At 39.6% G+C, this 17517-nt stretch overlaps 1 protein-coding gene across 5 annotated transcripts in view; it reads left to right on the forward strand.

Moving 5' to 3' along the window:
- Ogt (O-linked N-acetylglucosamine (GlcNAc) transferase) overlaps positions 1-17517 on the forward strand; it is a 54223-nt gene that overhangs the window by 33402 nt on the left and 3304 nt on the right. For 2 of the 5 annotated variants that reach the window (XM_070040319.1, XM_070040320.1), the window contains exons 15-22: positions 2682-2807; positions 3995-4165; positions 4268-4384; positions 4474-4644; positions 8062-8214; positions 8609-8644; positions 12845-13097; positions 13614-13737. In XM_070040319.1, the coding sequence (XP_069896420.1) occupies positions 2682-2807; positions 3995-4165; positions 4268-4384; positions 4474-4644; positions 8062-8214; positions 8609-8644; positions 12845-13097; positions 13614-13737 (1151 nt within the window). The remainder of the gene's footprint in view (positions 1-2681; positions 2808-3994; positions 4166-4267; positions 4385-4473; positions 4645-8061; positions 8215-8608; positions 8645-12844; positions 13098-13613; positions 13738-17517) is intronic. The other 3 variants (XM_070040321.1, XM_070040322.1, XM_070040324.1) reach the window with 2 other exon arrangements.

A 17517-nucleotide genomic window follows, 5' to 3' on the forward strand; every position in this document is an offset into this window, starting at 1 on the left:
ATAGTGCCACTTTCATCTTTTTCTGTTCATGTGGTGCTGAGGAATCGAACCCAGGACCTCATGGCATGCAAGGCAAATGTTCTATCACTGAACTACCTTTCCACCCCTAGCCTTAAATTCTTTATTTTTATTTTTATTTTTGCCATCCTGGGGCTTGAACCCAGGGTCTGGGCACTGTCCTTGTTTCTTTTGCTCACTTGAGCCACAGGCAACACTTTCATCTTTTTCTGTTTATTTGCTACTGAGCAATCGTACCTTGGGCTTCATTCATGCTAGGCATGCACTCTTACCACTAAGCCATAATCCCAGCCCCTAGCCTCAAATTCTTTATATAAATAAATTATATATATATATATATATATATATATATATATATATATATATAATTTACAGAAACTATACAGAGGGGTTACAGGTACATGAGTAAGGTAATGAGTACATTTCCTATCGAGCATTGTTATCCCCTCCTTTGTTTTTTCCCTACCATCGCTTCCCTCTCCAACTCCTCTGTCCCTGCTGCACCCGCCCTCCCCCGAAGTTGTAAAGTTTGTTTTCAATATAGTAAGTTGTACATCTCATTGTTACAATGGGTCAACCTGTATCCTTGTTTCAGCATTTTATTTCTCTTCCCATCCCCAAATTAGAAAGATGTATATACAAGATCCAGGGCACAGGAATCTAATACAGTGAAAACAGGGGTTATACCATAGGAAAAGAACATACAAAAGAAACAAAAAAAAAAAATCGCATAGTACATTTTAAGTACGTTAAAAACAACAGCAACAAGCCGAGTGCTGGTGGGTCATGCCTATAATCCTAGCTACTCAGGAGGCTGAGATCTGAGAATTGTGGTTCAAAGCCAGCCCCAGCAGGAAAGTTTGAGAGACTCTTATCTCCAGTAAACCACTAGAAAACCGGAAGTGACATTGTGGCTCAATCATTAGAGGGCTGGCTGTGAGTTGAAGAGCTCAGGGACAGCACCCAAGCCCCATGACCTATAAAACAAAACAAACAACAGCAGCAACAAAGGTAAAACTTCTTGTGTCCCTACTTGGGGTTCATTTTGCTTAGCATCATCTTGTATTTTGACCTTTTCTGCTTGTCTGGTAAGATTATCCTACAAGTATACTAGTTATTGTAAATATGGGATCCATGTTTTTTTGGATCTGGCTTACTTCACTTAATATAATTTTTTTCCAAGTCTTTCTGTTTCCTAACAAATAAGGTGGTGTCATTCTTTCTGATGCAGGTGTAGAATTCACACAAACACACACACACACACCCCACATTTTCTTGATCCATTCATCTACTGAGGGGCATCTGGGTTGGTTCCATATGGCTTACTTCACTTAATATAATTTTTTTCCAAGTATTTCTGTTTCCTAACAAATAAGGTAGTGTCATTCTTTCTGATGGAGGCGTAGAATTCACACCCCCCCCCCCACATTTTCTTGATCCATTCATCTACTGAGGGGCATCTGGGTTGGTTCCATATCTTAGCTATGGTGAATAATGCTGCGATAAACATAGTAGTGCTGGTAGCTTTAGTATGGCCTTGTTTGTGATTGTTTGGGTAGATGCCCAAAAGTGGGATTGCTGGGTCATAGGAGAGCACTGTGTGTAGTCTTTTGGGGAACCTCCATACTGCTTTCCGAAGTGGTTGAACAAGTTTACACTTCCACCAGAAAGGTTCCCTTTTCCTAGCCTCAAACTCTTGATTTTTCTGCTTCAACCTGCAGTGCTGGGATTACAGGCATGTGCAATCATATTCAATCTTCTATCCATTTTCAAGATCCATTTGAAATAATAAATCTTTTTATCAAAACTGATTACATTCAGTCCAGAAGGAAACTGCTGCTTTTTTTTTTTGACATTTAAAGAATTAATTTGCTTTATTTTATTATAGAGATAATTACAGAGAGATTACAATTAAATGAGTCAGGTAATGAGTATATTTCTCCTTTGGTACAGTCTTCCTTTCTCTCATTCTCTCCTCATCCCTCCCTCCCATCTCCACCAATGAGTTGTAGTTTTTCATCAGTGTCCAGTGAGCTCCACTGCTGCATTTTTCACCCTTTTTCTCTCAAGTTCTGTACTTTCTCCCTAGCCCTTCTGAAGATGGACACTTGAGTATACCATGCAGAAAGTGAAGAAGACAGAAACTGCTTTTGAGTTTTTTCCTGTAATGCAATGAAACTATTTTTGTTTCTCTTTTCATTTGTTAGTTGTCAATTTGTCAGTTGTCAGGCTTGAATTCAACACTTGGGTATTGTCTTTGGGCTCTTTTTGCTCAAGGCTATTGCTCTACCACTTTGAGTCACAGCTCCATTTCTGGTTTTCTGGTAGTTAATTGGATGAAAGTCCCATGCACGGGCTGGGAAGGTGGCTCAGTGGTAGAGCACTTGTCTTGCATGCTTGAGGCCCTGGGTTCAATTCCTCAGCACCACATAAGCAGAAAAAAAAAGTCCCATGGACTTTTCTGCCTGGGCTGGCTTTGAATCGTGATTCTCAGATCTCAACCTCCTGTGTAGCTAGGATTACAGGCATGTGAGCCACCAGCACCTAGCCTTTTTTATGGTTCTTAACCACATTCCTCACCTATATTAATATAATTAATTTGTAAATTTAATATCATTAAAGTGAACTAGAATTAGAAAGTACTTTGTGTTTTTTCTTTGTAGATTCCATGTAATGGAAAAGCAGCTGATCGCATCCATCAGGATGGAATTCATATCCTTGTAAATATGAATGGGTATACCAAGGGTGCACGAAATGAACTCTTTGCTCTCAGACCAGCTCCTATTCAGGTAAGAGAACTGATAGTAATCATTCACCATGCTTATCAGACTCAAAAGACAGTCATGTGGGTTTTTTTTTCATCCTCTGTCTGACCTTTGAAAGAAAGGCATAATGCTTGAGTTTTCAAAAGTTAATATTTTTGGGCTGGGAAGGTGGTAGAGTGCTTGCCTTGAACACATGAGGACCTGGATTTAATTCCTTAGCACCACATAAACAGAAAAAGCTGAAAGTGGCGCTGTGGCTCAAGTGGTAGAGTGCTAGCCTTGAGCTGAAGAGCTGAGGGACAGTGCCCAGGCCCAGAGTTTAGGACCAGACCGACCAAAAAAAAAAGTTAATATTTTTGAAATGCACAAGGATAGAATATTGAGTAAAGAACAGTATTAACCGCTATTTGTATGTGGAAACATGGTTGGATAAATAATTGCTCTGACTTGAAATTTAAAACCTTTTTTGTTGTTTGTTGGTTGTGGGGCATGAAGTCAAGGCTTTGAAAGCCATTTTTGCACTGACTAAAATCCTACTTGATTGCTCTTGGCTCAAGAACTCAACCTTGTTTATTTACACACATGATTTTAGAACTTTTATTGCCAGTCCTGGGGCTTGAATTCAAGGCCTGAGCACTCCCTGAGCAACTTTTGCTCAAGGTGAGGGCTCTACCACTTGAGCCACAGTGCCACTTCTGGCTTTTTCTGCTTATGTGGTACTGAGGAATGGAACCCAGGGCTTTATGCATACTAGGCAAGCACTCTACCACTGAGCCACATTCCTAGCCAATTTTAGAACCTTTTTTTAAATATGTTTTTTATTTTAAAAATACTGTACAGAGGGCTTACAGTTACATGAGCAAGGTAATGAGTACATTTCCTATTAAGCATTGTTATCTCCTCCTTTGTTTTTCCCCTACTATCCCTAATTGATGAAAGTTCTTAAAAGACAGTATCTGAGGAATATTTGACACACAAAAATCTGTACATATTTAATGTGTACTAATTGGTGAATTTAAAGATAAGGATGCCAATGAAGAATTTTTCATTGTTAGTTATACAAAGAAGTTTCAATTCCATTATGAGGACAATGTATCTTGATCAGTGTACCCCTTCCATCATTCTTCCCCCTTCTACACCTCCATCCTTACCTTTAATTATGAAGGCTTTAGTCTTGATTTTCTTTTTCTTTCTTTTTTTTTTTTTTTAAGGCAATGTGGCTTGGCTATCCTGGTACTAGTGGTGCACTTTTCATGGATTACATCATCACAGATCAGGAAACCTCACCAGCGGAAGTTGCTGAGCAATATTCTGAGAAACTGGCTTATATGCCTCATACTTTCTTTATTGGTGATCATGCTAATATGTTCCCTCATCTGAAGGTTGGTAGAAAACATTACTCTGGGGGATTTCAAAGTATTCTAGTCATTTGCAGGCTTGTTATTTTCCTAAAATGCATGTCTGCAATTACTTTTTTCCATTAGAAAAAAGCAGTCATCGATTTTAAGTCCAATGGGCACATTTATGACAATCGGATTGTTCTGAATGGCATTGACCTCAAAGCATTTCTTGATAGTCTACCAGACGTGAAAATTGTCAAGGTCAGAATCTAGTTAATTTGTCATTGAAATGAACTTAACTTCATTTGGCGTCTTTCCCTACTTATACATTTTATATCTATTGTTTTTAGATGAAAGCTTGTGATGGAGGAGACAATGCAGACAGCAGCAACTCAGCTCTTAATATGCCTGTCATTCCCATGAATACTATTGCTGAAGCAGTAATTGAAATGATTAACAGAGGGCAGATCCAGATTACAATTAATGGGTTCAGTATTAGCAATGGACTGGCAACTACACAGGTGAGAAGAGAATGAAAGATAGCAATTACATATAACCAAGTATGCAGTTATTTTCTTTAAACTTCATAATAATAAGCATCATTACTACTGTTTTACATGTGAGAAAGTAAGTTCAGTGGAAACTGGAAGTAGATTTTGCTTAAAAAGTCCCCAGTATTTAGCTAGCTTACTTATTGTGAGTCTATTGTGTTAATACCTTGTTTTTCCCCTGTCTGTGGCTTTACCCTCTTATGACAGGCCATATGTTGACATCATATATCTTGTTGCTTCTGTAAAGCCATTTTTTTCCTGTGGTGAAAATTCTACTCAAGACTTAATTTCCACTAGGAATCTCTTCCTGTATTATTATTATTACTACTACTACTATTATTATTATTTGGGTCCGGTCTTGGGGCTTGAACTCTGGGCCTGGGCACTGTCCTTCAGCTCTTCAACTCAAGGCTAGCGCTCTACCACTTGAGCCACAGCACCACTTCCAGCTTTTTTCTTTTTGCTGAGGAATCGAACCCAGGGCCTCATGTATGCAAGGCAAGCGCTCTACCACTGAGCCATCTTCCCAGCCCCTCCTGTATTATTTTCTAGCCTATCTATCTCTATTACAGTTGATATGTGGCTTCTATTCTTCTGTATAGCATTTGGGGTTTGTCATTACATTCAGTATAATTGCACTGTAATTCCCTGTATTTATGTCCTCTAATGAATGGAATTACTTTAGGACCCATGTTTAACTAAACATAGCAATGGAACATGCAGTCAGTGGTCATATATTGTCTGTGAATAAGCAACAAATACATTGTTCTGTCAAGAGAGTATAAAGGCAAGGATACCAGACATGTTCACAGTTAACAATTTTGTTGGAATGTCCATACTCAACAATATAAGACAACATTCAAATATGGGGGGTTTTGAAGCTAAGACTAATTTTGCATGTACTAGCTACAAAATGGTGATAAACTTGAGGAGACAGACTTGGGACAAGAGAGCATTTGGAGGAATAATTGCACTTTAGTTGGATCTAATTTAGAAATGAGTATTTCATTGAAGTATAGAGTAAGCAAATTCGGGCTGGGAAGGAGGCTCAGTGGTAGAGTGAGTGCTTGCCTTGCATGCATGAAGCCCTGGGTTCGATTCCTCAGCACCACGTAAGCAGAAAAAGCTGTAGTAGTGCTGTGTAGTGCTGAAGTAGTGCTGTGGCTCAAGTGGTAGAGCGCTGGCCTTGAGCTGAAGAACTCAGGGACAGCACATAGGCCCAGAGTTCAAGCCCCACGACCGACCCAAAAAAAAAAAAAAAGGTAAGCAAATTCGTGCTGTTGGTTTAGTAGGGTTTTGTGAGTTTCCTTTGTTAATTTTTCTAAATTTGTGATAGTAGATTAAACTCAGGGCCTTGAACTTGTTTGGCTTGCTTGATTATTCATGGCGACTGCTCTACCACTTAAGCTACATCTTCAGCCCTGCTTTGTGCTAGTTATTTCGGAGATTGAGTCGGTGTACTATAGTGCCTGGCTTGGCTTTGAACCATGATCTTCTGGATCTCACCTTCTTGAACAGTTAGGATTATACATGTAAGCCATGAGCACCCAGCTTAATTTTTGTGTGTGTTGTTTTGGGTTTGAACTCATGTCCTGAGTGGTGTCCCTGAGCTTCTTTCCCCTCCCCCCTTTAGTGCCAGTCCTGGGTCTTGAACTCAAAGCCTGGGGAGCTGTCCCTGAGCTTATTTGGCTCAAGGCTAGTGCTCTACCACTTGAGAACCACAACTCCACTACAGGCTTTTTGGTGGCTAATTGGAGATAGGAATCTCAAAGACTTACCTGCCTGGGCTGGCTTCAAACTGTGATCCTTGGATCTCAGCTACCTGAATAGCTAGGATTACAGGTTTGAGCCACTAGTACCTGATTAGGTTTGTTTCTTGGAGTCAGGATCTTACTATGTAGACCAGGAAGGCCTTGAGCTTGTCCTCCTACCCTGTTTTATTGTTGTTGGTTGTGGCAGGGCTTGAGTGCTATCCCTAGTGCTCCACTTCTGGTTTTTGAGTGACCTTTTGATTACTTAAAGTTTTTATTGACTTGTATTATGTAGGTGTTAGGCCTTCCTTCCTTCCTTCCTTCCTTCCTTCTTCCCTTTTTTTGGTGGGGGCTGGTCCTGGGGCTTGAACTCAGGGCCTGGGCACTGTCCTCCTTGCTTCTTTGGCTCAAGGTTACTGCTTTACCACTTGAGCCACAGCCCCACTTCTGGTTTTCTGGTGGTTAATTGGAGATAAGAGTCTCAAGGGGGGGCTGGGAAGGTGGCTCAGTGGTAGAGCGCTTGCCTTGCATGCCTGAGGCCCAGGGTTAGATTCCTCAGCACCATATAAGCAAAAAGAAAAAAGCCGGAAGTGGCGCTGTGGCTCAAGTGGTAGAGCACTAGCCTTGAGCTGAAGAGCTGAGGGATAGCACCCAGGCCCAGAGTTCAGGCCCCACGACCAAACCCCCCCCAAAAAAATAGAATCTCAAGGAAGTGGCACTGTGGCTCAAGTGGTACCGCGCTTGCCTTGAGCTGAAGAGCTGAGGAACAGTGCTCAGGCCCAGGGTTCAAGCCCCACAACCAACCAAAAAAAATTTTTTTTTCCGGCTGGGTGCCTGGTGGCTCATGCCTATAATCCTAGCTATTCAGGAGGCTGTGATCTGAGGTTCAAAGCCAGCCAGGGCAGGAAACTCCTGTGAGACTCTTATTTCCAATAAACCACTAGAAAACCGGAAGTGGCGCTGTGGCTCAAGTGGTAGAGCGCCAGCCTTGAGCTGAAGAGCTGAGGGACAGCACCCAGGCCCAGAGTTCAGGCCCCACGACCGGACTCCCCCCCCCCCCCCCAAAAAAAAAAAAATATCAGGCTGGGCCCAGTGCTGGTGGTTTATATTTATAATCTTACTACCCAGGAGGCTGGGATCTGAGGATCGTGGTTCAAAGTTAGCCCGAGCAGAAAGTCCATGAGACTCTTATCCCCAAAAAGAGAACAAAAGACCAAAAAATTTATGCTGATATTTGAAATCAAAGCCTTAACTCACACCAACAAAACAGCAACAACACAAAAAACCCCAAACAGAACAAAAAGCCAAAAAACTCATGCTAAGCTTTGTATTTTACATGTATAATCCCAGCTCTTAGAAGGCTAAGAGAGAATTATGAGTTTGAGGATAGACTAGGCTCTACTGTGAGGTGCTCTCTCAAAAATTACATATATCATGTATGTATACACATGTGCGCACACACATATAATAAGCATAATAAGTATACGTGTATATACTAGAATTGTGATGCTATGAATTCATTCCCTAGTACTGGGGAAAAAAGACTATATCAGACTGTCTTGATACTATATCAGAGAGTTACAATCCAGCCCTTACACTATCTTTAAATATAATCATATTCTTTTCCTTATTTTAGATCAACAATAAGGCTGCAACTGGGGAAGAGGTTCCTCGTACCATTATTGTAACCACCCGTTCTCAGTATGGGTTACCAGAAGATGCTATAGTGTACTGTAACTTTAATCAGTTGTATAAAATTGACCCTTCTACATTGCAGATGTGGGCAAACGTGAGTATGTGTAAACTCATTTTTAATTTTCTCTGAGATTTACTTTTTTTTGTTATTATAAAGTTGATGTACAGAGGGGTTACAGTTACCTACATAAGGTAGTGAGTACATTTCTTTTTTTTCAGAAGGCTATTTTTTAGTTTTTTAAATTGTTATAAAGATTTTGTAGAGAGGGTTTACAGTTATATAAGTCAAGTAAATAGTACATTTCTTTTTTTGGATAGTGTCACCCCTTCCCTCACTCTCTCCAAGTTTTTCCCTCCCATCCCCACCCATAAGTGTATAGTTCATTTTCAACATAGTGTCTAGTGAGTACCACTGCTAAACTCATTATTAACAGCTGGTTGCTAATAAAAAATTATACCTTGCTGAAGGAGCTTTTTTTTTCCTTCAGTGCTTCGGATTGAACCCAGGTTCTTGTGCATGCCAGGCAAGTACTCTACCACTGAGCTATACCCCCAGCTCTTTCCTTCCAATATTTAATTTTCACATTAAGCAATTAAAAATACCAATATATGGGCTTGAATACAAGGTCTCTCTTGCTCACATAATTTTTTTCCCGTCAAGGTCAGTACTCAGTCGACAACTTGAGCCACAGCTCCACCTCTGGCTTTTTACTGGTTAGTTAGAGATAAGAATCTCATGTCCTTTTCTGCCCTGGCTGGCCTTGAGCCTTAATCTTCAGATCTCAGCTTCCTGAGTAGCTAAAATTACAGATGTGAATTGATTGGCACCCTGCTTTAAAAAAAAATTTTTTTTTTTTTTTGGTGGCAATAGGGTTTGAACACAGGTCCTCAGAGGCATATTTGGCAAATGTTCTACCACTAAACTACATCCCTACTCTCAGGAAATACTGATATTTTATTGAAAATACAGCACAGTAATTCAATTTATGATGATTTCTATAACACTGGTGTGAAAATATTCCTTTTGAAACTTTTTTTTTGGTTGGTTGATTTTTGGATTTCTTTGTTCATTTGTTTGAAGCAGGTTCTCATGTAACCCAGGCTTGTCTGGAACTTGAGATTTAACTGTCTCAGTCTCACAGGCACTGGAAGTACAGGCATGTTTCCACTATGCCTGGCTAGCAACTGTTAAATATTTTTATTTAAATATCACAAATTATATATCTGATAGCTCCTATGAATTCATCAGTATAGCAGATGTCTCTACCATGATATCGAGTGATCTTGCTTGTGTGCACAGGGGCCAAGGTAGCAAAGGTTTAAGGCACAGCCCATCTGAATGTTGAATGTGGCATCAGCCTCCTAGAACCTGAGAGGATGGGGAAGAAAGGCTGTGAGGAATGGCTCTGAGACCATCTCCCACTTACCTTCCTGTCTTCTCTGGGAGGCTGTCATGTTTCTGAAGAATCTTAAGCTTTCCACCTGCCCTTTCTCTTTGGAAGATAGCTATAGAATATAAAGTATCTCCTTGAAGTGTATGTGTATATGTATGTATGTGTATATGTGTGTATGTCTATGTCTATATGTGTTGAACAAGGACCACTGCTAGTAGCTTTAGGTACTCTTATTGCCCATGTAGATAATAAACTGAAGGACTCTACAAGGGGCATGTTGTCTCATCCCCAGTAGAATGGCTCCTATAAAAGAATACAAGCCAGCAGCTAGTGGCTCATTCTTGTAATCTTAGCTACACAGGAGGCTTAAGATTTGAGAATTGGAATTTGAAACCAGGTCATACAGGAAAGTCTGAGAGCCTCTTCATTCAACCACCAAAAACCAGAAGTGGAACTGTGGTTCAACTGATAGAACTTTAGCCTTGGCCAAGAAAAGCTCGGGCATCTTGCTTTTTAAGCAGCTTTTTTCTGTCTGAAGCAAGTATTCCAAAACCAGAGGTCTGCAAATTTTTTGTTGAGGGACTACATGACAAATATTTCCACATTTTGTGATCAATTTTCTTTTGCATTGTAGGACGGAAACTTCCCTATACATTGTGTAAATGAGTAGTGTATGTAGCTCTGTGTCAATAAAGTGTTTATAAAAACTGGGCCAGATGCTATGACTCATGCTTTTAATCTTGTGAGTCAAAGATTAGGAGTAGTATTTGAGGCCAGCCTAGGCCTACAAGCCTCAATTTCTGCCCTGGTGATAACATGCCTGCTATTTAGCTTTTTAAAAAGTCCAAATAGTCTGGCTTGGGCATAAATATGAGACAGTTAAAAAACTAAAGCTGATGGTGTGTGACTCAAGTAGTAGAAATCCTGAGTTTAACCACAGTAGTGCAAACCATACATATATGCAAACAAAAAGCCTAAACACTGGCAGCTTGTTGTTTTTGTTTTGGTTCTAATGGTACTGGGGCTTGAATTTAGGGCCTGGATGCTGTTCCTTAGCCTTTTTTTTTTTCTTCTTTTCCTCCTCAAAGCCACCATTCTACCACTTAGGCCAAAGCTCCAATTCTGGCTTTTTGCTGGTAGATTGGAGATTTAGAGACTCAAGGACTTTCCTGCCCAGGCTAGATTTGAGCCATAATCCCTAGATCTCGTCTCCTGAGTAGGTCTGATTATAGGTATGAGCTACCAGTGCCCAGCATTGCTAGATTTGACTCATGGGTTGTAGTTTGAGAACCTGTAGTCAAAACCGAGCAAAAGTTGATTATTTCTACCCATGTATGACATCTTGGACTATTGTAGGGTTAAAAACAGGAAAGAGCCATTTTAAGCCATCTCCTTTTAGTCCACCAGATCAGTCTGCCTAAGTAGTATATTGGCTAACCCTAAGTAACTGGCTCCCTAAAAATAAATTGTCATATTTTGCCTTTAGGTAATTGATAGATAAAATTCTTTAGCCAGGCTTCAGTGGCTCATGTCTATAATCCTAGCTACTTAGAAGGCTGAGATCTGAGGATTAAGGTTTGAAGGTAGCCTGGGCAAGAATGTCAAAAAGGCTGGAAGTGGAGCTGTTGTTCAAGTGAAAAAAAGCTTAGGGACAGCACCCAGGACTTGATTTCAAGCCTCTGGACCAGCACCAAAAAAAAAAAATCCTTTGGCTCAGTGTTTTTTTTTTTTTTTTTTTTTTTTTTAATCCTGATTTTTTTGTTTGTATGTATACTTGAATGAATTTATTCCCTAATGTTTTTGTTTGTTTGCTTGAATGAAGAGAGTAGGACAGAGGAGGAAAGGAAACATGCTCATCTAAGATTCCCTAATCCCTACTATCTGAAAAAAAAAATTGAAAGCCACAAACTTGATTGATTTTTGTCGTGGGGCTTGAACTCTGGGCTTGGGCACTATCCCTCAGCTTTTCAGCTCAAGGCGAGCGCTCTACCACTTGAGACACAGCACCACTTCTGGTTTTCTAGTGGTTTATTGGAGGTAAGAGTCTCACGGACTTTTCTGCCTGGGTGGGCACTGAACCGTGATCCTCAGATCTCAGCCTCCTGAGTACCTAGGATTACAGGCCTGAGCCCCGGTGCCCGGCTACAAACTTGTATTTTTGTGACAAAATTATTTGGCTGCAAAATCAAATTGCATTTGAGTATTTTTAGTTTTTTGTTTAATTCCATTTGTTTATTTTTCATGCTTATACTAAGACTTGAACTCAGGGACTGGGCACTGTCCCTTTTTAAATTAACACTGGTGCTCTTCCATTTGAGCCACAGCTCCACTTTCAAGGTTATTATGGTAGTTAATTGGAGCTAAGAGTCTCAGAGACTTCTTGCCCATGCTGGCTTTGAACTCAGATCTTTAGATATTACTCTAGATTATAGGCATGAGCTACACATGCCCAGCTTATAATTTACTATTAATATGCCTACTGCTCAGTGCAAAGAGTTGCTACTAAAGGTACTTTTTTGTGAAATTTTGTGGAACATTGAGTAGATGTAGATCTAAGTCAAGAGTTTGCAAACTATGGCCAGTGGGCCTAATCTAGCACTCTTCTGTTTTCGTTTTTGGTGCTTGAGACTTACTTTGTGTATTAGTCAAATATTCTATCAGTAAAATATACCTACAGCTATGCTCTTGCTGTAATAAAAACCTTCATTAATATATAGCTATACCTATCTATTTGCATATTGTCTGTGAGTACTTTCAAGGTATAAAAGAATCAAGCAGTTAATGGTAGTCTACTTAGCCACAAAGCCAAAAATACCTACTTAAGAAGTCTTTCTTACTTAAAACTTACTGTCTTTATCAATTCCCACAGAATATAGTTACCTCAAATTGTGCCTGTGAGTAACTTTTGTGTCTTAAATTCCTAGAAGGAGAGACTTAGACTGACACTTCGCTTATTTCTGGATCTAAAGAATAGAGTACAGTGATCACTCACCTATTTATGGGAGTGTTTCAGAAATCCTTGCGATAGGTGAAAATCCATGAGGTAGCAGCATTATACAGTTGTTCCTTGCCATATTGAAGTTCACTAATTATTACTTCGTGGATTTTCACTATCACAGGGGGCTCTGGACTTTTAACTCTCCAGATAGATGAGGGATCACTATTTATGTATTTAAAAAACAACAGCTGTGATTCAATGAAACCACAGTTTGCAATCCACAATAAAGTGAGTGATGACTATATGGTAGTATAATTGGAAACCTACGGGAACTTTTTTGTTGAGAAGGATAGATAGATGTGTTGTTAATATTCTCATTTCCCCATTTTTAGATTCTGAAACGTGTACCCAATAGTGTGCTCTGGCTGTTGCGTTTTCCAGCAGTAGGAGAGCCCAATATTCAACAGTATGCACAAAACATGGGCCTTCCACAGAACCGTATCATTTTTTCACCTGTTGCTCCTAAAGAGGAACACGTCAGGAGAGGCCAGCTGGCTGATGTTTGCCTGGACACTCCACTGTGCAATGGACATACCACAGGGATGGATGTCCTCTGGGCAGGAACACCCATGGTCACTATGCCAGGTAGGTTTCTTATAAATCATTAGATTCATGTTTGTTTGATTTTTATTTTTATAAGTTTATGAATTTTATTTTTTGTTGGTTGTGGGGCTTGAACTCTGGGCCTGGGCACTGTCCTTGTGCTCCTCAGCTCAAGGCGAGTGCTCTGTCACTTGAGCCATAACGCCACTTCCGGTTTTCTGGTGGTTAATTGAAGATAAGAGTCTCACGGACTTTTCTGCCTGGACTGGCTTTGAACCATGATCTCCAAATCTCAGCCTACTGAATAGCTAGGATTACAGCATGAGCCACCGGTGCCCAGCATTTGATTTTTTTTAATAAAAAAAATTCCCTTTGGGTTATTAGGCAGGTACTTCTAGAAGTAACTTTGAACACAAGATAATAGAAAATGAGACTTGCTTCATTCTAAACACTGTCTCTATTCTCTTGTGTATTATGTGGATATTTAATATAAATAACATTGATAGCTGTGTGCTGTTCACATTCTCAGATGTAAAGTTGTTATCTTTTATGTTACAGGAGAGACTCTTGCTTCTAGAGTTGCAGCTTCACAGCTTACTTGCTTAGGTTGTCTTGAGCTTATTGCTAAAAGCAGACAAGAATATGAAGATATAGCTGTGAAACTGGGAACTGATCTAGAATAGTAAGTAAACTTTAATGAGAACAAATTAAATGTTAAAGGTAGAGATAACATAGCTATTGTAAAGTGAAACCATAAATGAAGGGTAATAGGTGAGAAAAAGAAATTTAAACTCTTGGAAATGAAGTTAATCACTAAGTTTTACTGTGTAAAGGACAAATGAGTGAATTTAAAAATTCAGAACAGTTAAAAGGCAAACGAGAGAATGTATCTTTTGTTTTGTATGTCAAAGTATTGGTACCTGAAGAACATTTAAATTTTAAATCCTCTCATAGGAAAGTAAACAAGGAAATGACAAGATAACTCACTGAAGTGGAAATACAAATGAGTAACAAGGAAAGTTTCAGCTTCTCTAGTAGAAATAGCAGTTAAAATAATTATTGAGTTTTTTGGGGGTCTAGTCGTGGGGCCTGAACTCTGGGCATAGGTGCTGTCCCTCAGCTCTTCAGCTCAAGGCTAGCACTCTACCACTTGAGCCACAGCGCCACTTCATGCAGGCAAGTGCTCTACCACTGAGCCACCTTCCCAGCCCCAATTATTGAGTTATATCCATAATTTGACTGTAAAATAAAAAGCTTTTTATTATATTGATGAGGGAGCATTGAGACACTGGCCCTTTCATACGTTGGTGAGTAAATTGGTATAACACTTCTTCAAAGTTTAAGAACTTTAAAATTGTTAGTCCTTTTACCTAATACTGCCATTTAACCATGGTAGCATAAAAACAAAACCCTTAATTGTTTGGGTACTAGATGAGTGATGCTTCCATACAATGAAATAGACCTCATTTGAGAGATAAGATTGATTATTCTTTCCTCTTTTATCTCCTCCCTCTCTTACTTTATTTGGGTCCAGTTGTGGGCCTGAACTCTGGGCCTGGGCGCTGTCCCTCAGCTCTTCAGCTCAAGGCTAGCACTCTACCACTTGAGCCACAGTGCCACTTCCGGCTTTTTTTTCCCCTGCTTATGTGGTGCTGAGGAATTGAACCCAGGGCCTCATGCATGCAAGGCAAACACTCTACCACTGAGCCACCTTCCCAGCCCTCTTTTACTTTAAGTATCTTTTTATTTATTTATTTTTTCTCAGACCTGGGGCTGTTTAAGCCTGGGCACTGTCCCTGGGCACTGGGCCTAGGCACTGTCCCTGAACTTCTTTTGCTCAAGACTAGCACTCTATCGCTTGAGCCAAGTGCCACTTCTGGCTTTTTCTTTTTTTCTTTCTTTTTTTTTGCCAGTCATGGGGCCTGAACTCTGGGCCTGGGCGCTGTCCCTCAGCTCTTCAGCTCAAGGCTAGCGCTCTACCACTTGAGCCTCAGCGCCACTTCCAGCTTTTTTCTTTTTGCTTATGTGGTGCTGAGGAATCGAACCCAGGGCCTCGAGCATGCAAGGCATGCACTCTACCGCTGAGCTACCTTCCCAGCCCACTTCTGGCTTTTTCTGTTTATGTGGTACTGAGGAATCGAACCCAGGGCTTCATGCATGCTAGGCAGGTACTCTACCACTAAGCCATATTCCTAGCCCTATTTTATTTTTTTTAGACAGCCTAAGCTAGTGTGAAACTTATGGTACTTTTGCTTCTGTGTCCCCAATGCTGGCATTACACAAATGTGCTCCCATGCCCAGCTTTTAAAAAAAAAAAAGATTTTTCCATTGGCTACTGTGGGATTTTATTTTCCTTTTTTTTTTTTTTTTTGGAAAAGTAGCATGTTATGAGAAACACACTTAAGACTGAGTTGGAATCCAGTTTTGACATCTGCAAGTTTTAAAAGCTTAGGATAAGTTTATTTCTGTGTTCCTTGTTTCTCCACTTATAAAATGGAGCTTAATGGTAGTAAAACCTGAGATTCGAGATTTAGAAAAGGTATGTTTTTGATGTACAGTAAGTACTTAGCAAAGTATTATTTCTTGTTTTCAGAATAGTCTTAAGTTGGATGCTGGTGGCTTATATTTAGCTACTCAGGAAGCTGAGTTTCCATGGGGTCAAGGGTCAAAGTCCGTTTAGGCATTAAAAGTGTGCTAGATTCCATCTCTAGTTAATCACCAAAAAGCAAGGCTGGAGGTATAACTCATTTGGTAGAGCACCAGCAGAGCATATAAGCTGAGTTCAAAACTCAGTACTGCCAAAAAATATTCTCCTTTGAACATCATGTACAAATAAGAAAATTGAAACCTCTCTGTACAGTTTTTTCAAAAAAAAGAAAATTGAAAGTAATTTTGTGCCAGTCTTGAAGCTTGAACTCAGGGTCTGGGCAGTGTCTCTTAAGATTTATTTATTTATTTATTTTTGACGCTAGCACTCTACCACTTGAGTCACACTCTACTCCTGCCTTTTTGGTGGTTAATTGGAGCTAGAGTCTCACAGACTTTCCTGGCTCTGCTGGCTTTTAACCTTGATCCTCAGAACTCAGCCTTCTGAGTTTCTAGGATTGCAGACGTGAGCCTAGCACCTGGTCAATATTTAGATCTTTTACCAGACCTTTGAAACTGTGATTCATGCATTACTTTCTTGCCAGCATTTTGCTGTGGAAAAGGTTCAATTTTATAGTAAATACTTGTATATCTACATATTAGATTCTACCATTTTATAAAATTAACATTTTATACTTGCCTTATTACATATTTTACTAGTCTTTGTTCCATCATTTAGTTCCTTTTCCTTTTGAAACAGAATTTATAGTGAAAGACCATTCATTGAGAAATACCTAATAACTCAAATTTCTGTCAACATATAGAATATTACCATCCCTCCAGAAAGTTCCTTTGTGTTGTTATTCAGTTGGTCTCTTAACCAACTCCCAGCGATAACTTCTCGGCATTTTTCAAGTACAAGTCAGTTTTGCCTTCTTAGAACTTTATACGATTGAACCATGCAGTATATACTCATTCCACCGGTTCATTCCTTTATTGCTGGATAGTATTTCATTGTATGGATGCATCACTTCTTAGCCATTCTCCTGCTGATGTGGAACTTAAAAAAAAATTATATAGCACATAGTCTTTTCTTTGGAAGGTAGCATTAATATGAATGTGGTTGGGTTAAGGCCCATAGAGGTGCTCAGCCATTTTATTAGTTCTGTTACAGCAAACATTCTTGCTTTCACAAATAATACAGTTGTGTTCCAGCTTCTGAACTAATAATTTTGTATTTATTATATTAAGAAGGGGAGAGAAGAAATAACCCTTATTTTCTCATTTTTTAGAAAGCATTGTTTTCCTCTAAGTCCTGTTTCTAAATAAATAGAACCATTTTCTTAGTGATATTAGAAATACTTTTGTGTATTGATTAAACAACTCAGTTTAGGTACATATGGAATATTATGGCAGTAAGCACATTGGCTTTTCCCTTTTGAGTATTTTGTTTTGTTGAAATCTTCATAAACTGATATCTCGGGCTGGGAAGGTAGCTCAGTGGTAGAGTGCATGCCTTGCAAGCATGAGGCCCTGGGTTCGATTCCTCAGCATCACATAAACAGAAAAAGCCGGAAGTGGCGCTGTGGCTCCAGTGGTAGAGCGCTAGCCTTGAGCTGAAGAGCTGAGGGACAGCGCCCAGGCCCAGAGTTCAGGCCCCATGACTGGCAAAAAATAAATAAATAAATAAAAAACAAAACAAACTGATACCTCATTTTTTTTTTATACTTCATTTTTACTTTGAACCTGATCTATTGTAAATGGTGCTTCTGTGAACATTTGTGAATGGTCAAATATGTCTGCATCTCTGTTATTTTTATCTTTATTTTTTTTTTGGTTCTGATTCTTGGTCTTGAACTCAGGACCTGGTTATGTC

This window comes from Dipodomys merriami, unplaced genomic scaffold (genome assembly GCF_024711535.1).
Source record: "Dipodomys merriami isolate MVZ:Mamm:240054 unplaced genomic scaffold, mDipMer1.0.p SCAF_3, whole genome shotgun sequence".
In the NCBI taxonomy this organism is placed as follows: Eukaryota; Metazoa; Chordata; class Mammalia; order Rodentia; family Heteromyidae; genus Dipodomys; species Dipodomys merriami.